At 38.6% G+C, this 27,009-nt stretch overlaps 1 protein-coding gene across 1 annotated transcript in view; it reads left to right on the top strand.

The window, feature by feature from the left end:
- Positions 1–26,206, top strand: part of arap2 (ArfGAP with RhoGAP domain, ankyrin repeat and PH domain 2) — a gene marked incomplete at its 5' end in the record, with an annotated part of 96,083 nt that extends 69,877 nt beyond the window's left edge. Inside the window, 9 exon segments of the mRNA XM_014018386.1 lie at positions 2,012–2,086; positions 2,504–2,621; positions 6,039–6,167; positions 8,919–9,052; positions 10,110–10,192; positions 16,987–17,022; positions 21,553–21,616; positions 23,734–23,841; positions 24,217–26,206. Coding sequence (XP_013873840.1) covers positions 2,012–2,086; positions 2,504–2,621; positions 6,039–6,167; positions 8,919–9,052; positions 10,110–10,192; positions 16,987–17,022; positions 21,553–21,616; positions 23,734–23,841; positions 24,217–24,660 — 1,191 coding nt within the window. The 3' untranslated portion in view covers positions 24,661–26,206.
- Between the last annotated feature and the right edge of the window lie 803 nt (positions 26,207–27,009).

Below are 27,009 nucleotides of genomic sequence, written 5' to 3'. Positions count from 1 at the left end.
TTTTTAGAGTAACACAAATTCACAAATGTTAACACAAATTACTCAAAGTAATTTGTAAAGACTAATATGTTGTCTTTTTTAAGACTAAAACTAAACAATTTTTTAAGCTTTCATCGACCAAAAGTCGACTAAAACCAATCAAATATAGAAATGACTAAAACTGACTAAAACCATTAAATATAGAAATGACTAAAACTGACTATAACCATTAAATATAGAAATGACTAAAACTGACTAAAACCATTAAATATAGAAATGACTAAAACTGACTAAAACCATTAAATGTAGAAATGACTAAAACTGACTAAAACTAAGAAATATTTTTGTTCAAAAGACTAAAACTAAGACTAAAAATTAAAATGGCAGTCAAAAACAAYACTGACCCACACCCCCTTTCAGTCTCACCTGGCACACCATGAAAGTGAACTGTCTGGGAGAGGGCACTAGTTCTTGTTTTTATTTTTCCGGACTTGGTCTTGACTCAGCCTGACCCTCCCTCGGTCTTAGTCTCAGCTTGTTCTCAGCCTCCAAAACTCTTGGTCTTGGTCTCTACACACTTTGGTCTTGGGTTAGGTGGTCTTGACTACAGTATTACAAAAAGGCAAACTCTAGTCCACCTACAAATCTGGTCTTGGCTTGGTTGAAGTGAACTTTAGTACTGTTCGAATGCATCGAATGCATAAAGTCTGTGAATGCAAAGTGGACCGGAGACTGCTCCAAAAGCATATAAGGCTTAATGTTACTCATATCTTGTAAATACCTTATGTTATTATACCTAATCTGTATAAGGTGGGCATCACTGCTATGAAGTTGGATGCACTTCCACTCAGTGCATACCACCTCATACAGAGCTGTCTCAGCCACCTTGTGTAAAAAAAAAAAAAAAAACTTTCTCCCTGATTTTCAATTTCRTCTTCCCCTCATGCTGAGCCCATTGTTGAGTATTTGTTTGACACATTTGCCAAAAACAAAATAAAAGTTCTACAACTGCTAAAATCTGACATCATTCCATTTTATTTTATTTTATTTTATTACATTATGTGAAGAAAGAAGTTGTGCTTATTCAGAGGTTTTTGTTGTTTCTTTGAGTGGTTCTTAGTGGAGCACCATTACAGAGGAGGTAAACAGGTTGCTCACAGGGTTTGGTTTGTTTGAAAGTGGAGTGTGAAAGTAAACCACACTAGTTGAAAATATAACAAAAGTTGCAGTTTTGGTTCCCACTGAACAGAGTCTACCGGACTATCATGTAAAAACACCCTATAACATGCTGGATAGTGCCCCTCCAGGACCAAGTTCAGACACCACTGTTTTAGAGACAGATTACCAACCCCCAACCTTGACTGTAAGAGACCCATTCTCACAATCTAAAGTATGTGTTTAAATTACTTTTTATTTTAATTGGAGGCAATTTTAGTGCCAACGTACTGATAATGAGGCCATAATTTTCACCAGCAAGTCGGGTTAGTTGACATTTTAAATGTCAGCCGAAAGCTTTTTCTGCACGGGTCATATTTATTAGGTGTTCCCAAACTCTCTCAAGTTACCAACAAAAAGAATGAAATCCATACAAAACTGGGTTCAAGTTGCCAAACAATTTTGTTTTAAACGAGTAAAGAAATACACATCACGTTCATTCTGTTCCCGTTTTTAACGTGAACTTTTCCAGGTGCGTCTTCGCTGCGTTATTTAAATGCAAACTTAAAACAAGCAAACAAGGTGAACATTTTTACTTGCGATGAGAATGAAGAGTGGACCCCGTGCTCCCACCTTTTCCCACTGTTTCGGTCTCGCTCTTCTTCTTTTTCGTTTAGTCGAGTTTTGCATTTCATTAACACTGCCAGGTTTTTATTCTTCTTCACCTGGAAAAACAACTTTTGAACCACACTTTCTGCCAATGTGAGGTCTCACCACACGGGAGCCTAAATTTCAGGGGAGAAAAAATAGATTTTTTTTCATACAGCTGATGCTTTATTTATTAATTTTTTTACCTTTTCTATTTGTCCCTCTTTAGTTCAGTCCAGCAGGGGATTTGATATTCGAGGTGTACCTGGAAAAGCGAGTGCCAGAGCAGTGCTGTTTAATAAAGGTGAGCCTGTGTGTATTCTTCTGCCTTCTGCATGTCCTGTTAGGGAGGTGAAATAAGAGAGGTTGTGGTGAAAGTGGAGAAAGGAAGAGATGAAGGTTGATAGAACAGGGCTGAGACATCTGTGGTTTAACCTGATGGGATTTCGGCTACAGAAGTGAATCAAAAGCAAACTAATCAAAGAAATCTGTTTAAATTGTGTAAGTAATTGCATTTTCCAAGGGCTGCTGGCTGCTGAAGGTCACAGACTCATTTTCTAAGTTTGCAGCCACGCTTAATGGGGTTCAGGTTAAAGACGACCACTAAGCAGCACAGATTGTTTCTAAATCTTACATTTTTAGCAATGGAGAAAGGTGCCAGAAAAGTTTTTTTTAGGTTCATTTTGGTTTCTCTTTGTGTCACGATTTGTTGTGTCTGTAGGTTTCTCCAAGTATGCGGCCGTCAGAACTGGCAGAAACTGTGCTGAGTATGAAAAATACCACTTTTAAGGCTGATGACCTCTGGACTACCTTTGAAGTCATTGAAAATGGAGAACTGGGTAGGCAAGATTTTTTATTGTCATTKTGCATCCTATAATACTTAGTCATGCTCACAAATTATGCAAAATCATYAGTCCCACTTAAAATTTTAATAACAAGACATTATTTAGAGCAATGCACAGCATGGAAGTAATTGGCCATTGGTGTCCAAGGGTTTGCATGCTAAATGTTAGAAATGTCAGTCTCTGGGATATACATGTTTTTTTTTCTCTACCAAATTTGCATTTCAGGAAACAGCTAGTGTCAGGCAGCCAGACCTATAGGATGTTCTTGTGTTGGTGTTTTGTTTTAGCATCCTGGGGTGACACAGCTAAGTAATGTATTAAGGTATTTTATGTAGACACTGTTCAAAAATATGGCAAAAAGCCTCTGTGAACAAATTATTATTATTATCTCACCTACTGTAGCTTGCTCTTTTGAATGATTGAATGATCTCATCCCAGTCAAAAGGCTAAGGTGAAACTAGATTACTCCTGGCCTAAATGTAACTTTRTAACAATGCTATTTGGCTATAAATCTTATACTGTTGGAAAGCCTGTTAATTTMCTTTTTTAAATGGTGCCACATTTGTATGGAACATGCATTTTGTGGGATGAGCAGTAAAGCAGTCAGAGGTTTAAAATTTATTGCCAAGACGCATTGTTACAACAAAGAAATGATGTACCAAAACACTTACTTTTTTGTGCAAAGTAACCTTCAGCAGCACAGATTGTTTGGCAGATTTTACCTAGTTTTTACATAGTTTTCTATGCAAATAACCATGTAAGGCCAAACCAATGACAATGTAAAGCTTTAAAAMGTAAAACTTGCATGAAGACAATATTTCATAACATAAGCGAGGGTTAGAACATGGATGGGCCAGTGAAATCAAGTAAATTTACTTTTCAGCTCAGCTCTTTTATTATAACAACAAACCAGAGCAGAGTCCGTATCACTGCAAATAAAGCCATGTTCCATCACCGCTCCAGTCAACCGTCACTTGTGAGATATACAGTATAAACTGCTTCGTTTGAGGCAGGGACTCACCTAAAAACCAGAGGGTAGGTGTCGTGGAAATGATTTACCAAGAATGCAGAAACACATTGGARTAAATGCACAGAAAGTCTGCGTGTATGGTCATCAATGATTTAATCTTGAGCAACAAAACAAACAGAAGTCAATCAGGAAATCTGTYGGGTTTGTGGCTCCYGTCAGCAGACAGCAAGCCAATAATATAACATCATGATAACATCACGTGACAGTTTACAACCAATCACAGATCGACRAATGTAACTGCCCAGCCAATCACGGGGCTCTCAGCTCAAAGAGTGCCTTATCAAAGAAGAGAGGTCAATCCCCTGCTGGAGTCCTGTTGTCTGGGCCAAAACAGATTAACAGCCGAAMACTGGTTATAATAAAATATAGTTACTGGACAGTGTCAAGGTAGAACAGATATACATAATTAATCCATAACAGTAGGCTTTTAGATTTTTTTATTTTTTTTGGGATTGAGAACTACATAAATTCTTGGGTCTGGAGGAGCTGGTTCTTTTCAGCCCCTTCTTGGGCGGGCCTTTAAGCGGTTTTYCACGGTTTAGCCTCGACCGAACCTGTCTCCATTTCCGGTCCCAACCATACTTTCAAAACCATCTCAGYAGCARATCCAGGYGGATGAAACCAAGTTTCGCATGCTRACARTTTTGACATCAGCAGACTTCTGCCCGTGGATTGGCTGAGCCAATGGCTGAACTTGCAAATACTTCCTGCAAACTTTTCCTGKAGAGAGATGATGGAGACTAGCACATTACAACATGAGCTGATATCCTGGCAGGTTTTGGACAAAGTGGCTCCCCACAGTTACACRCACACAACAAATTTAAAAAGAACTGTCCAACTACCAGACCCCCCCAACCCCCACGACAACTTGGGGTCGCATACTGAGGATCCAAGCACAATCACGTCCACAGAATGAGGGACACACTTACACCTGAGTGTAACTGAACAGACATGAACCAGCTGAGACTTGACTTGATGCTTTCACATTGRACACTGACCTGCTCCAGTGCACGCTGAAGGTCATGGCTTGAGGATTCTAACAGAATGTCATCAGGAAAAAGGGTGGCCCTGGTGGAGTTCAACCTCCACAGAGATYAAGCTCAGTAAGTTTTTTTTAAATTTTCTTCTATGATCTGCTCTTTATCTAATTAGTGCTGCACACAGTTATTGTATTCTAAAAAACCCTCTCTCTTATCAATGGACTTTGCCATTAGAAGATGAAGCTAACTCTCCGATGAGCCAGTGTCTGACTGTGGCAGCGCACTGAGACTTTATCCAAGCATCATTGGTTTGATGACATGCACATTAATAAATCATTTTGCCACCGTATGTCACAGATTACCTTCATCCTCTCCTGCGTGATCAACCCAGAAAGCTGACCCACCTCATCTCGCATGAACAGGCGGCGACGGCTCCTCATGCCTCGCACGTCTTCATTTGATCAGAGGAGAATCAAGCGAGAGGGGAAGTCAAACTTTGTCGCGAAGCCGCTTTCTTTCAACATCCCCGTTGCGCTCTTCATCGGCTCACTCAGAGTCTACACCTTGCTCTTGTGTTTGTTTGTTTTTTCTTCCTCAAAAGTTGCAGAGGACACACCGTCCTCTGCTTTAAAACAAAAAGCAACAAAAAAGGCGTGTTGAATCTGAAATGATATATTTGCAGAGGGTTCTCCATATTTTTCATGCWAAACAAGTAGGACTGAGAAAAAAGTAAACAGTTGAGCTATTTTGAAGGCTTCGGCGTGATGGGTTTTGCTCACAAAGCCACAAAGAAGGAAGGAAAGGTGCATTAATTAGACGTTTTGGAGAGGAGCTGCAGATAAACACCGTTACCAAAGACAATGGACAGAAAGGGAGGGAGCTAATATTTGTCAAGAAAGGAGGAACTAATTCCACTCCCTATGTCTGCAGAGATTCCTGCACAAAGATAAGCCCTTTATTATTAATAAGTTTTACCATTGTGACTCTTTTCTTTTTTTTAATACTTCATTCAGTTATGAAAACATGGGGGTGTAGAAATGGAAGCATCAGAGCAGAGGTGGTGCTACACAAATTATCTGCCTCTTTTTTTTGGCTGACAGCATGCACCCTGTTCACCAATTAGGGAGAGATAATAGGCCTATTTTGCACATGAGTGTGTTTTTATAATCAGGTCCTGATATGCTGTAGATAATTCAAACTGTTCTGCGATGACAACGGGAGGAACAACAACATCACTTCAGCATTTAGTTTACACGTGTTCACYGTAGATGCAGTGATGTGAGGCGGCGGAGTTCACGCGAGGCCAGAGAACAGAGCTGTTTTGTTGTTTGTTTCTTTGATCCCAACCGTGTTCTCCCACATTTCCCTCCTGATAAAACAGATCCTTTTTCTTTTTGTCAGAACGCCCGTTGCACCACAGTGAGAAGATTCTAGAGCAGGTGTTGGAGTGGAGTACCTTGGAGTGCCCCAGCTCTGCTTTTCTTCTTATCAAGAAGTTTCCAGGGGGCACAAGAATGGCCAGTGATAAAGGTAAAGTATGCTATTAAAGGAGGAGATTGGACTTTTTATTTTATTTTATTTTTTATTTATTTATTTATTTATTTTTCCTTTTCTTGTCTTGCCACTTCAGTAGAAAGCAGAACTGAATATCTGAATATTAGTATCTTAGCTTCTTCATCATCAGTGGCTTTTTTAATAGGAGAAAAAGAAAGAGAAAGAAAAAGTGAAATGTAATGAGAGAGTGAAAGAGAGATTAGAAGATACAGTATATGAAATGTATGTTGAGAAAACACAAGACAGCACACCGGACTTCTTGGCTCCACACCTACAAAAACAAAGATAGCAAAACCACAGCAACAAAAATGCATATCTATGTAATTATAATGACTATAGCCTTGCTGAAAACCATACCCATATACATATATAAATTTATACATATACACATAAACCTACCCTTATCTACATATCCAAACACTTTCATATATATATACACATACACATATTCATATATCTATACGTACATAAATGCACATACCATTCAGTCAGTGTCTGAATAGAAAACCCAGGATGTAAACACCTGTTTGTGTGCGGTTGTGAGCATGCGTGTATATAAAAGATCTCTCCAATGGAATGTTTCAAAGTGACTATGGAGGACCACAGTCCTGACCCGCAAAGCCGGAAGCCGACATAAGGGAGACCAGCGCCAAAGACCCCGAGAGGGTCCCCAAGTGTGCAGCCCCAGAAACACCCGCGCCAGAAGGGCCGCCCACCCACCCCCCAAAGAGGACCACCGAAGAGAACCGGAAGAGCCCCACCAGCGACCACACACAGCAACCCCTGGGGCCAGCAGCGACGAACTCACAGGCCCCGCCGGTACCCACGGCGCCAGAGTGGATCCAGGCATGGACACAGAGGCCCGGGCTCCCAGGGCGCACCCCCCACCCCCAGGCCAAGGCCCGATAGGACCAGAGGGACCCAAGCCCAACCGGGCAGCCACCGGGCCGAGCCGGCACACGCCCAAGCACCCAGCCCCGGACAACGAGAGCCACAGGTGCGCCGGTGGGCAAAGGCACAACCCACCAGAGGACAGCACAGCAGGGGAGTAATGGGCCCTCAAATGATCCCRAAGAAGGGGCTGCCCAAGTCCCAACCTGACAAAAACTGGACTGGACTTTTTTTGGACTTTTTTTAAAGTGACATTCTGTGGAGTTATCAGCAATCAACAACTAACCTKCAGTAGATGCTGCTCAGAGCGTTATTACAACCCTAATTCTAATGAAGTTGGGACATTTTTTTAAAATATAAATAAAAACTGAACATGATGAATTGCAAATCCTTTTCAAACWATATTGAATACACTACATAGACAAGAAATGTAATGTCCAAATGAATAAACTATTGTTTTTTTTTCAAATATCCACTAATTTTGAATTTGATGCCTGTAACACATTTCAAAAAAACTGGGACAGTTTACMRCTGTGTTCCATCACCTTTCCTTTTAACAAACAYTTGTGAACTGAGGACACTATTTGAAGCTATGTAGGTGAAATTCTTTCCCATTTTTGCTTGATGTACAACTTGAGTTGCTCAACAGTCTAGTACCCGCACTCTTTTACTACGAAGCCACACTGAGGTTTGGCAATGTCTTGCTGAAATAAGCAGGACATCCCTGAAAAAGACGTGGCTTTGGACGGCAGCATACGTTGCTCCAAACTCTGTATGTGCCTTTCAGCATTGATGGTGCCTTCAGTTCCCAAACACTTGGTCTTAGTGATGACAAGACCAAAACATATTTCTGTTGTCCTAAAAAAAACTTAAACATTTACATTTTTTTTACATGGAAGTCACACTTAATGCTCAGTTTAGATTTTTTTGCTCAAATCAAATGTTTTTGCTTGGACATTCACACTATATTTTAAATGCAACCTCCATCAAACTTCAGTATGAACTCTCTATAACATTRATGTGACCCGCATGCGCAGAAGATGACTTGGCATCACATTTATGGGTTGCATTTGCCTTTAAAATGAACATAGCCTATGTTTTTTTTAAACATATGTGGTTTCCTACAGCAAGTATCTGACTCAAAGTTCTTCAGCTCTGTTCCTCGTGACCCACTGTCCTGCATGTTTAGATGTTGTCCTGCTTCRACACACCTGACTGAAATGAATGAGTGATTGTCAGGCTTCTGGTGAACTTGATGACATTCTGAATAGGCAATGAATTATTTGAATCAGGTGTGCAGAAGCAGGAAAACATACAGGACTGGTTCACAAGGAACAGGCTTCTGATTGTGACTGATGACAAACTGCATTTGCAAGGAAAGATGGAAAATACCTTCTTGTTTTTTTTTCCAGGTAAACTGCAAGTCCTTGCTCTCATGATGTAATTTTGAACACATTTTAAAAAATTGCGTGAAAAATCCTCGTGGACATTTAGAACTTGCCTCAATCCCTTCTTGGAGTCACATATTTGTCGACAGACAAACCAATTTGTGACCGTTTGGTGACATAAAGATGAATGTGACACTTGGTGTGACCTGTAAGCAAGAAACAATTGTGAATAAAATGGGAATAAATTGTGTACACGTTGACACATTATTGGTAAATTGTGACAACATAATTTTTATATGTGTGTGAATTTGGCCACAAAATTTGTGTTGTAACTTTCACCAACACTGGGGAATTGTTTTGCGTTTCTGTTTCCCACTTGCTACCAACAATCCCGCTGTAGGAGGATACATTTATTAGTTTTCTACATGTTTTTATTGCTGTTTGACAGATCACCTACATTGTCGAAAAGGCGACTATCTGAAGTTCAGTGACGGATGTTCCAAGCTGCTGCCGGGCCACAAATTTCAGGACAAGTATGTTACTCTTGGTGCAGAGAAGCTACTGCTTTACAGGGACATCAAAGTAAGTAGGCTTGTTTAGTTGTGCATTCATCTGCTGTCACGTTTAAACACTTTTAACCACAGGCTTTTTGCATCTAACCACAACGCTATAAAAAAAACAAAGAGGGGGGGAAAACTGACACCCCAAAGAGAAATAAAAGGTTCCAAAACTTCTTAAGAACAGCAAAATGTGTAACAGTGGAGCCTACATCACTGCAGGCTAATAGACCYCCAAACCAGCCAGCCTCTGTGACACGTAGTTTATCTTTTTCATATTCCTAACAACATGTCTCAAGGTTCCAATTTTTCAAATTACAGAGAGAAATAAAACACACTGATGGCAGCAGGCTGTGTGCTCTTTATTTTTTTCCCCTCCCTTTAAAATAAAAAAAAAGAAAGAAAGAATATGGCATGTGCTAGAGAGAGGACCAGCAGGATCGAGATCCCTGGAGGGCTTTTCTTCTCAGCACATTTCTGCAGTTGAAACATGGGATTCGTAAAGGAGTGTGAAGAAGTGTTAATAATTGATGGAGGGGCTGCCTGTAGAGTTGGGGATGTAGGTAGGAGGCAAAATGAGTAGCAACGACATGTGTGTGAGAGTGTGTGTGTTTTGGGGGTTGGGGGTGTCTTCTTTCTGAAAGCTTCTCTAAATACGAGGTTCCAGGAGAATGTGGCTAATTACTGTGTAAATACAAGGAAAATTAGACATGTTACTTGAATTTAATTGATATTCCTTGGCCTCTGCAATTACTGCCAGGTCTGTATTTAGTGCAAATCATGTTGGATGAAACGGTGAATGRGGTGTGGAGTTTTGATGTGTAGGTGTCAAAAGCAAGCTGCAACTTTGATTTTGTTTGCTTTGTTCTCCTTCACTTTGTTCTTTGTCAGATGGAAGATGAGGTTTGCCTATAATGATTCACAACTGATTGTTGTGGTTTGATTTAGTAGAATGGCACAGATAATTAGCTGACATTTTATTTAAGTTTAATTGGTSTTATTCTTTTTTTATAAGCACTTTTTTGTGGGTTTTTTTCTTTTTTGCTACAAAAGATTCAACCTTATTTTCCTTTTTTTTCCAGAACACTAAAGCRGAGAGAACAATCCAGCTGAAGACTGTGAAATGTTACCTAGGCCTGAAGAAAAAGCTCAAATCTCCAACWAAGTAAGCAGTAACAATCTTTGAATGAATGTATGAAGGAATACATTCATTCACTCATTGACAGAATGAGTTAAGCTCTTGGATATGAATGGTCTGATTTGGACAAAATTTGCCACACATAAGGCATTTTTGCATTGTAAGGCCTGGCCCCAGTCAGCCTGGCCTTATTCTACCTGATTGTGTTTGCATTGATCAGAGAACCTCCTTGATGTGATCATAATATTAAACACACAAATCTTATTTCATATTATTTGCAACACARAAATAATGAACTACACCAAACTTAAAGGAAACTTATTSAAGATTGGGCCGGGCAGGCAAGCCATGATAGAACCACAGGTCTTGGGGTTCCAGAAATTTGGGTTGAACTGGGCTATAAGGGCTAAAGCAAGAACCCTGAACCCTGGCCTTGCAGTGCAAAAAGGCCTACACAGACCAGTGTGGAACCAAGGGGCATAGGTGGTGAAATCACGAGCTGAGCAATGGTGTTATCAGGCATTTGCTTGAGCTTCTGTGAATTAGTAAAAATAGTTTAGCGAAGGTCAAAAGACAGATTCCTTCAAAGACACAATAAACCCACAAAGCTAAATTTGTCTGGCCCAGTTCATGCCCATACAGTGCAAGAACACTCAGCCCAGATATCGCAAAGAATGACAGCCCTTTATTGGGCCAGATGTGGTCAGTGTATGGGCTAGCACCACATAAACCACACCACAACCAGGCCAATTGTAGCAGTGATAGATTTAGGTCACATGAACCAAACCACAACTGGGCCAGGCATGCCATCTTAAAAAACATGCAATCATTGCCAGACCTTGCCCACATCCAGTTAACCAAAAATTTGCCATGCCAGCTGTCAGCCAACAGTCAACCAGCTTGACACCAGGTCTGGCCCACTTCTGTCTGCTATGTRGGAACAACATTCCCARCACTTGACATAGTTTGGCTGGGGTCACGCTGTGGATTTGCCAAAGGTTGGATCCCCTCAGGTAGAGTGAGTATATGAGAGGATCAATGCATGTTCTGAAGGTTCTAATTACTCAAAACAGTCCAAACTGGTAGGCTTGTATTGTATTCGAAACATTACAGAACCTATGACAGCTAAARGCATCTAGAYGTAAGGTGTCTTTACWCAGAGGTGTATAGTAACTAAGTACATTTTCTTAGTAATTTTTGGGTATTTTTTCAATCGTAACTTTTACTTTTATTTATTTACATCCAAAACATAAAAATAATACTTTTAGTTCTTTACTGTAAAATGTAGCATCAATATGTTACAAATTTAAATAAGACCAAACTCATCATTAAAGGAATTGTTTATGTACTTTAAAAAATGAAGTGTTGAATTTACTTAACCAACTTATACGAACTGATTCCACTAAACTGAGTTGAACAAATATAAAGAAATTTACTTTTACTTAGTTATTTTTTTCAAGTACTTTATATACATCTACCTTTACCTCTACAAAACCTTGTCATCCAGACGTGTCTCGAAGACTGGCTTCAGCCAAACTACAGGTTCATCTTGCCAAAGCATAAACTAGTACTAACACCACAAGCTGCGTTTCCATTGCAAATATGCACAAAATTTTGTCGATATTTTGTTAATGTCGAAAAAACACAGTTTCTCAACTGCGGTGTTTCCATTAAGTAAGAAATGCCATTAAAGTCACGCGTGAATACGTTTGTTTTCATGATAAGTTATTACAAACATGGCGGCAATGGATGTAAACACATAGCATGTTGCTACCGCGACACCAGTGCTCATCATCAGAGGAGACATTGGCGTCTTTTATCAAGGCTTTCCAGCGACAAGCCCCTACTTGGGAGCGGCTACGTAAGCTGTGTTTTTGAGAAATTATAGTCGGTGAGTTTTCTATTTTATACTACTTCTGTGATATTACTACTACTTCTACTTCCTGTTATCTTCTTCATCGTCGTCTTTTTTGCCAGTAGAAACAGCCGGTTGTTGATCACGTGACTCCCGTGATTTGAAAAAAGTGTTTCCATTTCAGGTTTGCGAAAAATACCAATTTCGATACGGCCGAAATACCACCTCATCCTAGCACAAAAATATTTTGTCGAAAAACGTAATTTTTTTCTAAATTGACGTGTTTCCTTTGAGCAAATTTATTTTCGAAATTYTAATTTGCGCATTTTCATGGTCAATGGAAAYGCAGCTAGAGAAGAGCTGTCTGCGTTTGGAGTGCTGTGTAAGAGATGGGGTTGTATCATGTTCAGTGATAAATCTTAGTCCAGACATTTTGGACAGATAACAATCAGGTTGTGCCAAGGGGAGAAGATCAATCCTGCCGAARATGTAGAGAAACGTGTTATTCCTGGTATCTTGTGGCAACCCGTATGACTTCAGGTCACCTCTAGTAGCGATTTCTGGGGGCTGCGTCGAGACACCCTGCATTGGCATGTCTTAGGGACAGGGCACCTGCAGTAGACTTGCATTGCCAAATGYACTTATGGTATTGTAATCATTGTAAAACAGTCACACAAAGCCTTAATGTGCAGTTTTATTTCCACCCCTTCATCTTAGTGCCTAACTTTTGTCAGTGAGCGTAGAACAACCTAAAGTATAATCTCTGACATTTCTCCTGCTTTGTCTGATCTTTTTTTACTTTTTACCTCTGAAATAAATTAGCWTTAGGAGCAGCGGAGTTTCTTTGACAGCAATGCAATTAACACCTGATGCTGTTTCTTTTTCTTTTAAACAAGACATAAGCATGTGCTTATTTTTATTGCATACAAAAACCTATTAGCAAGTAAAAGGTGGTAAAAGATGAACTTTAATGAAAACACGAAGGTCAGTGACTCACTACAAAACGGCTTCTATAAAGAATAAAAAATGGTAACTGTTGTCCGAATTTTAAATGATCTTTCTCTTTTTGAAAAATACAGCGTGAACTAACAAACAAAGGCTTTTATGTTCTTTAGCTCTAAAACAAAACAAAACAAAAAAACATTGCTTTCAGGTCTATGTTTTTTAAAAGTACAAGTGTACCCTTAGAAACCGATCTGTTCTTTGGTGTTTTGTGTTAATCTGAAGTAAACTTAATGGGCATTCAGTCATTTGCCGCATTATGACCTGCTCTCATAACTAAAAAAGATTTTAACGACCCTGTAAAAAAATAAAATAAAAATAAAACAAGCTAAGATTTTAATAAACCTGCATTTTCTCCCCATTTGTGAGGCTTGCACACAGGCTTCTTTGACATGCTAAATCACTGACACAACTTCCAAAGCCTTAGAACAAATGTATTTACATTTTGTAGCAATAGGCTTACAGCGCATCGAGTTTTATTCACTTATGTCTTGTGGTTCAGGAAATATTTTGCTAACAGACAGGGTCTCCCCTAATAGTCAATAGCTACATTAACATGGGCATAAGTAATTGGATTAAACAGCCATTTGGAATAAAAATGTGTCATACAAACTCCCCATTCGGATTATTCTGTCCCGATTCAGCTCGATCCGAAWGAATTTGTAATCGGAACGAGAGAGTTGGTTTATTCCGATGGATAATCTGAATGACGTTTGTGTAAACACTTAATCTGATCATCTTGTTCTGATTGTGGAAAACTGACCTGACTGCGCATGTYTGCTGACTTTCATCAGCTGTTTCCAGCAGACAGAACTTTTCCTCCCGTTTTCTCATTCAATAAAGAAGGAAGACACACAGCCTGCGTCGCTTCGCAAAATTTTTTTAATTTTTTTTAAATAGTCTGTGCATCACCTGCAGCTGAACCAGGGAGTGCAGTAACTTCTCCACCATTATTAAAAGCTGTTGCASGTCCATTCTGAGCTCAGAAGCTGTCTGTTTATGTTCATGATGAAAGTAAAACTTTTTTCTGTTTTATTATTATTTTTTTTAGGGAAAGTTAGCAACTGCGCACGTCAGTGTTTCTATTCTGAATAAAAGCCTGGTGCATGTAAACACTCGTCATGATCGGATTCTGCCGATGTAAATAATACATTCAAATTATTTAATCCGAATACATTTCAATCCAATCAAAGAATTTAGCGCATGTAAACAAAGCTAGTGCCAAAYGTTTGAGCACAGATGCCACACAATGTGTAGAGTYCAGAGTATGTSTTGTGAATTACCTTTAGCTATTACCTCCGCAGATATTAGCTCAGTATTTGTGGAATTGGCTGAGTCAAAGCCATTTTTGTGTCCTCTAATGTCAATTGGTTGTGGCAGTAATCGTCCTTTTATCAAATGCAAATTATTAAAGTTCCCTTCTGTAAATAGAAAACACTGCTGGCACTGTTTAGTTTTAATTTTTTTTTTATTTCATTGGAATACTGACACATGTCAAAACTACTCCAGTTCTTGTTAAAGCAACACAGAGGAAGTTTTCCAAATTCAAAGTCACATTTCCTAATTACAATTGCTCATATTTTTTTTTCTGCATCAGACTTTTGGGTCAGGAGAAGTCCAAAAAAATTGTCCAGAAAGTGTTTTGTCTATGTCACACAATCCTTTGTGGGGGGGAATGGATAGTAGGTAAAAAAAAATTGAGAGGGAAGTAGGGACAGAAGGAAAGGATGATGCAGCATGCTATCATAAATGTACCGTCGAGTGGGCTGTGAGAGAGGTGATGCGGTGAATAATGAAATAAAGAGTGAGTGGTGAGGAAAATGGAGAGAGTTGTAGTGAGAGGGTTAGAAGAGGCAGCGCTTCAGTACCTCATTAGGCAGTGTTCTATCTGCGAGCAGCCTACTGTAGTGTTAGATCGGCTGCTTTAACTCACAGGAGTGGTGCTCCAGGCTGCTGCCTCTCCATCTCTGCCCCCTTTTTTGTGCTTTGTTCTCCCCCCACTCCTTTGCTCATTTTCAGCTACAGCTGTGAAGGTTTTCAGGAAAGAGGAAGGTGGTCTTTCTACCTTTGCATTGCCTACGAAAGTTAATTCGCACTGAAGCCCACAGACAAACATTCATATTTAATACTGGTAAAAGATATTGGTGATAATGCAAATAGTTGTATTGTTCTGATGAAAACACTATTGTTTTTGGAAAAGTGACATCTTGTTTAAACTAAACAAGTCAGGACACATGCTGTATTAAAAGCCAGTGAGTATAAATGTCTTAAGAGATTTAAAACACCAAGAGTTAAAAGCTGTCTGATAGAAATTGGCAGCTTGTTCCAAAGTTAAGGTTATAGCACTGAAAAGACCTGATCACCTCTGTAGACCAGCCTGGACTTTAGGACAAGTACTGTATATCTAAACCAATGGTGTCAAACTCATTTTCACTGAGGGCCATGAGGAGTATTATGACTCGCAAAGGGTTCATTGTAATGAACTTGCTATGTCTTATCACTGTTAAACAATAATTGAGCTCTATGTGGTATTTCTTGCATATAAAATGTTTTAACACGTCCTCTTATAAACACTGAAAAGTACTATGTGTATAACTGACTAAATGTGAAATAAATAACACAGAAATACTATTAAATGTAAAAGTAAGAGATTTCATCATTATTGAGCTTTAGTGACAAGCCACCATCTTGAATTTTAAACTCTCCCACTTTCTGACATGGAATTCCTACTGGAGTGTTGTTCCAGTTTTAAATTTCCAACAGGTTCATGGGAAATTCCCACTTCCCAGTTAAAACTGGCTGAAAGTAAATGGAGATTTTACTCTGCAAATTTCTTTAACAGCCAGCTACTTTTACACATTTTGCAGGTAAAATGATCAACATGCAATATGAGAGATGTAGTTTATGGTCATTGTTGGATTTAAAGCCATTAATAAACTTTGAAGCAAGCTCTTGCGGGCCACATAAAATGCTGTGGCGGGTCACATTTAGCCCGCGGGCCTTGAGTTTAACACGTGTAATCTAAAGAATCTAGAGGGCACATAAGGCTGCGGGCAGTCATCCATCCAGTCAGACAGTTATCCAGGAGCCTGTCCATTTAGTCATCAATAAACTTTAAAATCAATTCTAAAAGGAACAGAGAGCCAATGAAGGGAAGCCAGCACCSGGGAGAAATAGTCCCGTTTTTATGTTTGTATTAAAAGACGAGCTGCATCGTTCTGAGCTAACTGCCGTCGTGAGAGGCCAGCCTGGCTAACACCAACGCACAAAGAGTTGCAATAGTCCAGTTGGGAGGTAATAAAAACATGAATCACCCATTCAGAGTCATTAAAAGACAAAAGCGCTTCTACATTTTTAGTTTTGCATTCAAAACCCTTACATTTAGATACAATTTAGGCAGTGTTCAAAATGAATGGGACAAAAAAGTTTGATGATTTATGATTAAGTACAACATTTTAAAATTGCAAATATATTATTGCACTGATCTGTACACTTGACGGCATCCAGAGGATCATTTAATTTAGTTTACAGCATCAGCCTGTGCAGTAACCTGCAATCATTTGAGGTTTTATTAGTATTTGCTTCAGGATCCATGAAGGTCTCTCACTTCCCAGATTTCTACTTTCAGTACCTGTTTTAGGGTTATCAACATCCTGTACTGTAGGGGAGCAGCATGTGCTCTGTACAGCACAGTTTGGCCTGGAGCATATTGCTGGCTGCTCRTACATAAACATTGGGTTGGAACTGTACTAATTAATTCCACAGTAAAGCACCTGGCTTCTGAAGGAAACATTTTCAGTTTGTGTGTATGTTCCCTGTATGCCTGTGTGAAGATTTTGACCTTTTGTTATTGTTGTGCTAACTCATTAACTTAGTATTTTTTATTGATTTGAAGTCTACCAGTTAAAAACTTGCTTTTAGTTAAAAAAATATTTATGACCTGTATCTTTTTTGCTTTTTATAGCTGGGGTTTCACAGTCTACACTGATAAACAGCAGTGGTGAGTACCAGACAATAGTTCTTCACTTCAATAATCCAGACATTTAAATTTGTACTTTTTCCACTTAAAATTTCTGCAGTACAAAAAAAACAGTTCAGAGGTGAGAGTTAGAGTTGAAGCTCTTTTAATGATCTGAATGGCCTCTTAATGAGAAATTTATTGCAGCTGAAATAAATTATTGGTGCTCCTGGTGAGAGGCTGCTTCTGGCCTTTAGGAAGTCACACCATTAAAACCGACAGGTGAAGTGAATATGGTTGAACACCTTGTTACAATGTTCCACTGAGACAAGTTGGATTCAGGAATTCATGTGTTTATGTTGACATGTACCAGCCACTTAAACATTGCTGGACACAGAGCAAACACAACTATGGCAGCAATAATTTGTGATGACACCAGCCTCTATAGGAGCACTGAGTGATGGTCTTTTGATGGAAATTTTTAAACAACCCCTTTGGTTTTCATTAATTAATTTTAAGTGTCCCAGGTAATCAGTGGTGGGCAGAGCTAATTTAAATTTTATTTTCACAATTTCTAAAGTGCTAGTCAGTTTATTCAGGTCCGCAAGTTCAATAGCACATATGCTCAATAAAACTTAGTGGAAGCTAATCTAAAGCACAACTAAATCTTTGTTTACCAGATAACATTTAGGTAAGAGAAAAGTCAGCGCTTTACTACCGTCTAGTGGTAAGATCATTTTCTTTGACAGATTGGCACATATCGGCGCAGAATGGGGAGGTGATTCATAGAAACAGACTTTTAAATCATGGTTGTAAAACAAAAAAATTGTTGTTGATTGCTAGTTCTGCTACTTCTTGGTCATTTTCTTATGTTTATCGCAGAGCTTCAGTAATAAAGCATGCAGGTATATTAGCAATTTTAATCTGTTTGTTGTAAAACTGAAGCAATGCATTCTGGCTGGCTACAGGACACAGAAAAGGAATTCCATTCTTTTGTAATTGCTTCCTGCCACGCAAAGAATTTTGGGAACACTACAGTCTGTACTAAGTGAAAACCGTCACCGAGAAGAGTCCGAAGTCAGAGTAAAAAGCTCTGTGAACACAATGCTGACTGAGGGGTTGCTGTTTCCTCACAATGGAGATCCATTGTGTTAAGTAGAGACGGCTTTACCCTTCATTGTTCAAGAAAATGATGACAAAGTTTTAATGAATTATGTGGCTACAAAACATAGTGAGACTAGACGGCTTTTTAGATTTGCTTTTGATGAAATTGTTTGAATGTGAAAAATTATTTGCAATTAGCGCTACTCAATTCTAAATTTAGAAAGCGCAAATCYGCACATCATTTTATGAAATTAGTAAAAACCTTAAAACACAAAGGAGAAATTTAGATCCACAATTAGCACATTTGCGCTTTAGGGGACTAGTGCCCACCACTGCAGGTAATTTTATTGCAATATTTGGATATATTACTAATACCATCTGTTTCTGTATACAGTAAGTCTTAACAAAAATAGATTTAACTAGCATCCATCCATCCATCCATCCATCCATCCATCATCTCCTGCTTTATCTGGAGTCGGGTCCCTGGGGGCAACAGTTTGAGCATGGAGGCCCAGACCTCAACCCCAGCTGGAGGAATCCAAGGCGTTCCCTGGCCAGACAGTCAGACTTACCCAACGCACCTACATAGGGAGGTGTCCAGGAGGTGAAGAGCTGAAGATCAYGATGTGATGACATCAACAAGACCACATCATCTGCAAATAGCGGTGATGGAATCCAGGAGCCACCGAATATTTTGCCAAAAGACAAACGCACAAGATTTCCTGCTTTCCACGGATTCATGTGATAAACACAAGTTTCATTAACATTGTAGCACCAATTATTTTGGTAAAATAATGTTATTTTAAGAAAGAAGTTCATCTTTTMCATTTCATCACAGGCATGGTTTTGATCTTGAAAGGTGAAAGGACTAATTTAGACTATTTTCTTTGCAGCGATTTCTTTAAGTGATAAGAACAATCAGAGTTTTAAACCATAAATGTGTCTCTTGGACCACATCCCAACAAGGTTGTTTAAAGATCTTATACTCCTTATCAACACCTCTGTACTTAAACAGATCAATCTCACTCTTTTATCTCACTATATTTCACAGGACTTTAAACCATCTATAATTAAACCCAACTTTTTTATCCCTATCTTTTAGCCAACTACAGATGAATATCTAACTTTCCTTTTATATTTAGCATCTTTGGAACCTTCTTAAAACACTTAATTACCATGTATTAAACTCAAAAAAAGCATAAATTGTAAGTATAAATATATAATTTCCATTCAAAGCCTTGTCTATAGGCTGTATGTTTTGTCCCAGTTTTAAATTAGATAAAAATTTATACCAAAAACGACAACAAATAATTGTGATTGAGGTAGAGTTCAGGACTGGTGTAAGTCTAGTAGATTCCACTTTGTGCAACATTGGTTGCTGATTCAAAAACATAACAAAGGATAAATTGTAGGAGTGTCCCGATGATGAATGCAAGTGCTTCAGTTTGTGTACTCACTGATACTGAGTACTTACTGTTAGAACTTRAACATTACACAATGAYTTTAAAAATACATTTCTTGTATTTAGAACAAAGTGGCTCTCCTTCATTAAGCCTAGTTCACATGGCAAGATAATTATTCCGATATTTGTCCCRATTTTGCCCTTCCAACAATCTTGGTTTTGGCTCTAAAGATAATTTTGTGAGATATTCCTGACGTGTGTGGTAAGAGTTATCTARTCGGCTCAGAAGGWCGTYGGCACTGCTCCGATCTCAATTCAGGAATATTCAACATATTTGATTGACTTGGCCTGATATCCCAGTGTGTGTGGTATTCCCTGAGGACAAACGAGCATGCAGCCTGTTGAATGTGACGTGTAGCCAATCAGAAAGCAATGCCATGGAAACACGGAGGGCAATCCAAAATACAGAAGACAAAACAGCTGCCATGGTGCACCAGAAAGTCCGATGGACGTCGGAGACTTTTTTTGTTTTGTTTTTTTCTCTGTAAAAAATAACCCACAAGCTATCACTATAGTTTTTTTTCCCTTATTGGCCATGTTTTGGTTTTTTCCTGTCTGACATCTGAATGTTTGTGAGTGAAATCTGTTCATGTGTGGTGTGTTGTCTCTGCCGTGTGGCTGTACACCACACACTGTAGGACCATACCTGTTACATCTATGATTTTTTTCATCGTCTTGTGTGAGGTCTCTCTGCTTTGAAAATCAACCAAGNGGCACTGCTCCGATCTCAATTCAGGAATATTCAACATATTTGATTGACTTGGCCTGATATCCCAGTGTGTGTGGTATTCCCTGAGGACAAACGAGCATGCAGCCTGTTGAATGTGACGTGTAGCCAATCAGAAAGCAATGCCATGGAAACACGGAGGGCAATCCAAAATACAGAAGACAAAACAGCTGCCATGGTGCACCAGAAAGTCCGATGGACGTCGGAGACTTTTTTTGTTTTGTTTTTTTCTCTGTAAAAAATAACCCACAAGCTATCACTATAGTTTTTTTTCCCTTATTGGCCATGTTTTGGTTTTTTCCTGTCTGACATCTGAATGTTTGTGAGTGAAATCTGTTCATGTGTGGTGTGTTGTCTCTGCCGTGTGGCTGTACACCACACACTGTAGGACCATACCTGTTACATCTATGATTTTTTTCATCGTCTTGTGTGAGGTCTCTCTGCTTTGAAAATCAACCAAGMATTTTACAATTTTGCCATGTAAACCATTCTTTATAGGCCTATAGGCCATCTGACTGGATCAAATCAGATTTACAGCAAGATTTATTGGTGCAAAATAAAAATAAAAAATAACATCTAAGAATTTCTTTAAACTTGTCTAAGTTTCTTAAACATAAAATTGACAACATTTTCACTTGAAATGTAAACTGTAACACATTTAATGGGGTATTGATGCAAATACCAATATCTATATTGGTATTGGTCCCAATTATTGGGGCGTTTTGTACAAGTACGAGCATTTATAAAAATGCCGGTATTGTTCTTCTCAATACCAGTATTGATATTGGGACACCACTAGTAAATTACAATCAAATTAAAACACAATTAAGACACTTTGTGAMTAAAAGTGTACATGCAAAATCAAATTAACACAACCATTGAGCATTTGCTTATTTTGTTGTGATTTTCTGTCTCCAGCTAGTTGCCAACAATGGTAAGTTGGTGAAATACAAGCAGGAAGTTCCTGTACTGCAGTATTCTCTACAGTGGTACAGAACATGAAGCACAGAACAACAACCTGTTTTAGTGGCAGGTATTACTTAAACCATCATCCTAGATTATTACCTGCAGCACTAATCAGCGCTGCAAAAGCATACTTTACACAGGCACATTCACATAATGATAGTTAATGGCAGAAACTCAACCTTTGGTCAAGTCTATTTATGATAATCGTTGAAGTGTCCCCTTTAAAAGAGATGGCATCCGGTGCTGTGACTCACCGAAACCAGTCACCTGGATAAAATGGGAGGAAATCAATGACCGAGCTTTTCCTCCTCAGGCACTTCTGCTGCGACAAAAGGGAGACGCAGGTCAGCTGGGTGACGGACATCATCGCCGCGAAGGTAAGACAAGTGCAACAACAACAAAAAAAAGTTGGAGCGGAGCAGAGGCGACTCATGTAAAAGCTTGATGAAGCAGCTAATTGCTTCAGCGCTGAAGCACACTGTGGCTTTGGACGTGGGGGAAAAAAAACGATTTATGTCTGCCTTTGTAGGGAGCCCTGCTGTGGAGTTGCAAAAACATACCAGAAAATAGTCAGTTATAAAAACAAATCATTTTTATTGCCAATATTTTTCGAACAATAAGAATAATAAGTCATAACACCACCACCCCTCGCCACCAATCTTCCATTTTCTTTGTGCCGTTCGACAGATTAAGCGCATAAAGAGGGAGAGAACTGTGAAGTTTTCGAGGTCACTCCACAATAACATAAATCACTTTATGTGGAAAAGCTGTGAAAATAAGGTCAAGGCGACTGTAACAATCACATTGTGGTACTTAGCCCCCAGATAGAGCGCTGTGTTGTCACTGTCAGCTGCTGACACAGCACATATGACATAAATAATGCAGGGCAAAGCAAACACGAGGAGAGCAGCTACGGATGTGTCATATTCTCAGATCATTTTCCCCCCCCTCTCATATTCATTGCCATTTTTTTTTTTTTGGTTTTGTTTTTGGTGGAACAGAACCGTCTTTGCTCATTAGCATGAATGCACGAGTGTCTTTCTGCTCATTTGTATGTAAATAATTGTAGTGGAAACATTTCAGTGGTCGTAAAAGTGCGAGATCAAACAGACGTCGCAGTGTTGTATTGGATTCTCAGCACATTTCATCAGTATTAGCTTCCATTATGGGAACCTCTCTGCTGCTGCGGCGTTGTTTATTACAGGTGCTTACTGTAAAAGCCTTTTCCTGCTTTAGTTTTGGGTTAGCGAGTTAAAAAGGGCAACACCGTCTAGGAGAGATTGATCTAAAGGGAAGGGTGATATTTGTAGTAAGTGTTTGGAGGTGTTTATTTCAGTGGACTRTTTCCCTTTCCTCCTCCCTGCTCTTTGTGGACACTCTTACCACTGCCAACAACTAAATCTGTAGCCGACTGGAGCCTGCTAAAAATATTAGGATTCTCCCCCCAAATCCTCTAAATATCAGGATTGTCAGCTTCCAGCAGAGAGGCTTGTGAGAAGGACACAGGACTTCCACGAAGGGCAAAGACTAAAGTGCAGAGCAGAAAGTCGACGGAGCTTCCCCGGTTTCCTTTTTCTCATACCTGTTGGCCAGCTTTGTGCTCCCAACAGTTTCCATAGCAACTTGCAATGGAGGATATCACTGTGAGGCGAGGTGTAATGAGTACTGGTGGTGCGGGTTAGGAGGAGTGTGTAAAGGTCCAAGGACAGCTCCTAGCGGCAACAAAATAGGGATTTGTTAAGGAGAGACAGTTCTGTAGGTCTGGGAGGGGTCACAGTGAATTTAAAAGAAGACATCGTTTAAGTGAAAGTTTATTCAGATGAGAATTCAGTTGGACTGAAGCCAGAATTCAGCCTTTTAATTCAGTTTTAAATGGACACAATCAAGCTCATCAAAAGTATTGTTTTAAAGAAATAAGAACAGTACCTGATGCTTCCTATAAACTGAGCTGTAACTGTGTAAATAAGAGAAAATCCAGAAAAAAATGAAACTTGTGTGCCTAGTTCTTATTAATTAAATTATTGGAGCAATATGTTGTGCCTATAGACAGGGAGTGTCAGACTTGTTTCCAAAGTGGGCCACATAAGGGTCAGTTGTAATTAACTTGGATGTTTTGTGTTTAACTTTGACTAAACACGAAGCGTCACGTTCCACGTCTCATTGCTACGGCTGAACACTGCTAACCAACAATAACTGAGCTCTACGTGGTATTTCTTGCATAGTAACAGTGTTTTAACATGTCCTTTTATAAACACCAAAAAGTCCTACGTGTACAACTGACTAAATGTGAAATAAATAATACAGAAATACTATTAAAAGTAAAAGTAAGCAAGTTTCACTCCCTGTCGAGTTGTGGTGAGTAGCTGCCTTGTCTCACTTTTCTTTCCCATGGGTCTTGAGTTGTTGACATGGGTAAGGATCTATGACTTACATGTGCTATAGACTAACAAATAATAACTAATGTTCTTGTCTTTGTGTTGTTCTCTTTCTTTAGTTTGGCTCTGACCTCCATTCAAAAGGAACTGCAGATCTCCAAACCTTCAGCGGCAGAGCTGTGACCGACTGCACCAAGGCTCCGATGTACGACAGCCACAACAAACAGGTCAGAAACTCCATTATTTCCAMGTTTAGTTCAAATTTTTACGATTTTAAAGCTGCTAATATATTAGCTGACAATTTCAGATGCTACTGTTAAAATAGCTTATATTGCCTAATTTATTTCTAAGACTAATTTTCTTGTTACAAAAAGTATTTTAGGTTAATTACTTCATTAGTATATTAAGGCAGTAATGCATCTTTTAAAGATGGGTTCTGTGGAAAATTTGTGAGCAATTACTACACTTCAAAAGATCTGAAAGGTTTGAACTATTGCCTTTAGGCTGTTTAATATATTTTATGTCATTTGTAAGGATCAGGAACGATTAAGGTTTGTTGATGACATGAATTCAGTTGATTACAGCAGATTTCTTWATTCCAGGTTTTCCCACAACTGATGGACAGAAGAGTTTCTCTTGGAGATGGCAACTCAAAGACAACCAGAGTCCCTGAGCTCCCCTTAAAATTACTAACTATACCCAAAAGCCCAAAGCTCAGTGACGTCAGTAAATCCAAAACTCTGCCCATCAGTCCAAAGCCCAGTGACATGAATAAAACCAAAACTACAGCACACAGCCTAAAGACCCCCGAGCTCCCCCTTCGAAGAACTTCTGTTGATGTTGGTGTGCCACATCAGCTGCCTTCCCCAGCCTTGTCCAAACACGTGCAGCCAATGCCTCTTCAGACTTCACCTCAAAGCAGCAGCAGCAGCAGCAAGGCACTGAACAAAAAGCCGTTTCTGGGTGGGGAGGGGGTCATGCCACCGAACCTAATGAATGAGCTGAACTCGGTCCTGAGCAAGACTGGTCGCAAGAACAATGACTGACAGAAAAATATAATAAAACGGAGAGAAACATGTTTAGTTTAAAAACAAAAGGCATWGACGGAAAGCATGGAAGAGCATTTATTGTACACTGAATTGTCTTGCTTTTATAACAGCACTCCTATAGCCCAAGTACTGTTGTTAAACTCAGGTAATTGAAAAATACCAAAGTGCAAAGATGTGGAAAATAAATGTGGGATGCAGCCGAGGTCAGCGAACCTCAGCTGGACATGGCACTGACTCAAGCACTACATATTGTGATGCACATGCCAATCTTTAAAGCCGAGAGACGCTTAGAAATGCAAATATGTCAAACATTTGGCAGAAATATTCACACTGCTTGCTTCATGCTTTTCTGTTTCAAGACTTTTCTAAAACTACGTAAGTTCAGTTACAATTGAAATTCTAAATCATATAAATTGTTTAAATTGGAAAAAGGATGAATTCTGTATTTTCTTAGAATTAGAAAAAACTGAGAATTCTGAGATTCAAGTGCAAATTCTGATCAAATATACAGAATATAGTCAGTTTATATATATATATATATATATATTTTTTATATATTCTCTGTGGCCCAATCTTCTTCTGTAGTTATTGGCAGTGGATTTCCTGATTAAACAGCTGATATTACTGTTGGCTGATTAAAGGGGAATGATTATTTATTTTAAAAATGCAGATACAAGTTTTAGGTACCACTTTATAAAAAGGGTATAAATGACTAATAAATTGTTAATTTGGCTGCAAACACTTAATGAAACATTGCAGGAATTAAGTGCATTAGTTCAAAAGATCTATTTTCTCTGTCAACCAGTGAGCCAACATTCATCTGTCACCTCTCTTTGTTTACCTGAATCCTTCATAATTCAGTTTTGTAACAAAGACTTGTCACTAAGTCACTTACATGCAGGCACTATGAATATTTGTAAAAACACAACAAGTGATTCAATTAAAGCAAAAAAGCAAACTGAGCAAAACTCAGAATCTTACATCTGCCTGAATGAATAAGAATACAGCACTTGATCTTTCCAAATGATAACCCTTCTTTAATGTATAGATTATTATATTTATACTGTTTTATAAATGATTTGTAAAGTCTTTAAAAACTCTTGAATAATCTATTTATAAAGAATGAACAAATCCTTTAAAAAAAGGCACTTACAGTGGTACCAAGGTTTTTGCCCGACAGCACTGTATTGTAACATAAAGGTACAAAAACTAAGAGTTATTTTTTTATCTTATAAAACATTGAGAGACCACTTTAAACTGTAAACAGCTTGCCCCTAAATGTTATTTAATTTACTGTATTATACGTGAAACACTGGAAAAAGCTGTTTTAGGGAACAATGGTTACTTATTTCCATTTGGTCAACAATTTGAATATAAAATATTTTATGTTGAATGTTATTGTTTTTTTATTCAAATACTTAAAAAAACTATAATACTTCAGTTATTTAGATTTAAATGTGTCTTAAAWACATTTATTGGTTAAATGTTATGTTACATAGTAAGATGTGAATTTGAGGGAATAAAGCAAAGTAGTTTGTTTTAAGTCATATTTTGTTGCATCTTTTGTTTCATCCTGCGTTTCTTCATACAAGTCTAAAGAGAGTATGTGGTTTTAAATTTAGAACAATTACTGTTTTCTGCTCTGCTGTAGAGAAGAAATCTGACTTACAGGCATCTTTCACAATTTGACCTAAGGATCAAACCCTTGAGGACCCCCCCTCGTACCCCAGGTATTGTTCAGATTTTTTTAATCATCGGATACAACTCAGCCGCTGCCCTCGACGATCTGAGCGATGCAGAAGTCCTCCCACTTTCATATTTTCATCAACAAACGTTGTCTCCTCTCCAGATCAAATGGTGTTCTAACATCAAACAGCAACTTTTCTTCTGTTTTACCTGAATCTGTATTCAGCTGAATATCGATTTGATGCTTTTATCCGAGCAGCTCACTGCTCTGATTTTAGTCTGAAGCCAAAAAGAACTTTGTTCAGAAAAAAGGTCATTGCATTCACACTATTATTTTACTGCTTTCTTATTTTTCTGTATGTTTTTTTCAGTCTACCTACAGCTGTATACTTTGTGCCTTTTTAGCCAGTCTCATCTCACAACTTTCAGCTCGTCAAACAGAGATGTTCTGTAACTTTTAATCATTTTACTTTTCAAAATATTTAATTTACATTTTCCACATTGAAATACATAAAAATAGATATATATATWTTAAAGTTCTTTAAAATACGCTTTAATTTACATTTTCAATTGAATTGCTCTATTTTTGTTCTCTTTTGCTTTTTGTGTCTAATTTCTGTTCTCATAGTTAAACTTTTTTTACTTTTGGGTTTTAGCTAA

This window comes from Austrofundulus limnaeus, unplaced genomic scaffold, assembly GCF_001266775.1.
Source record: "Austrofundulus limnaeus strain Quisiro unplaced genomic scaffold, Austrofundulus_limnaeus-1.0 Scaffold191, whole genome shotgun sequence".
Classification (NCBI taxonomy): Eukaryota; Metazoa; Chordata; class Actinopteri; order Cyprinodontiformes; family Rivulidae; genus Austrofundulus; species Austrofundulus limnaeus.
This window is presented reverse-complemented; position numbering and strand designations above follow the sequence as displayed.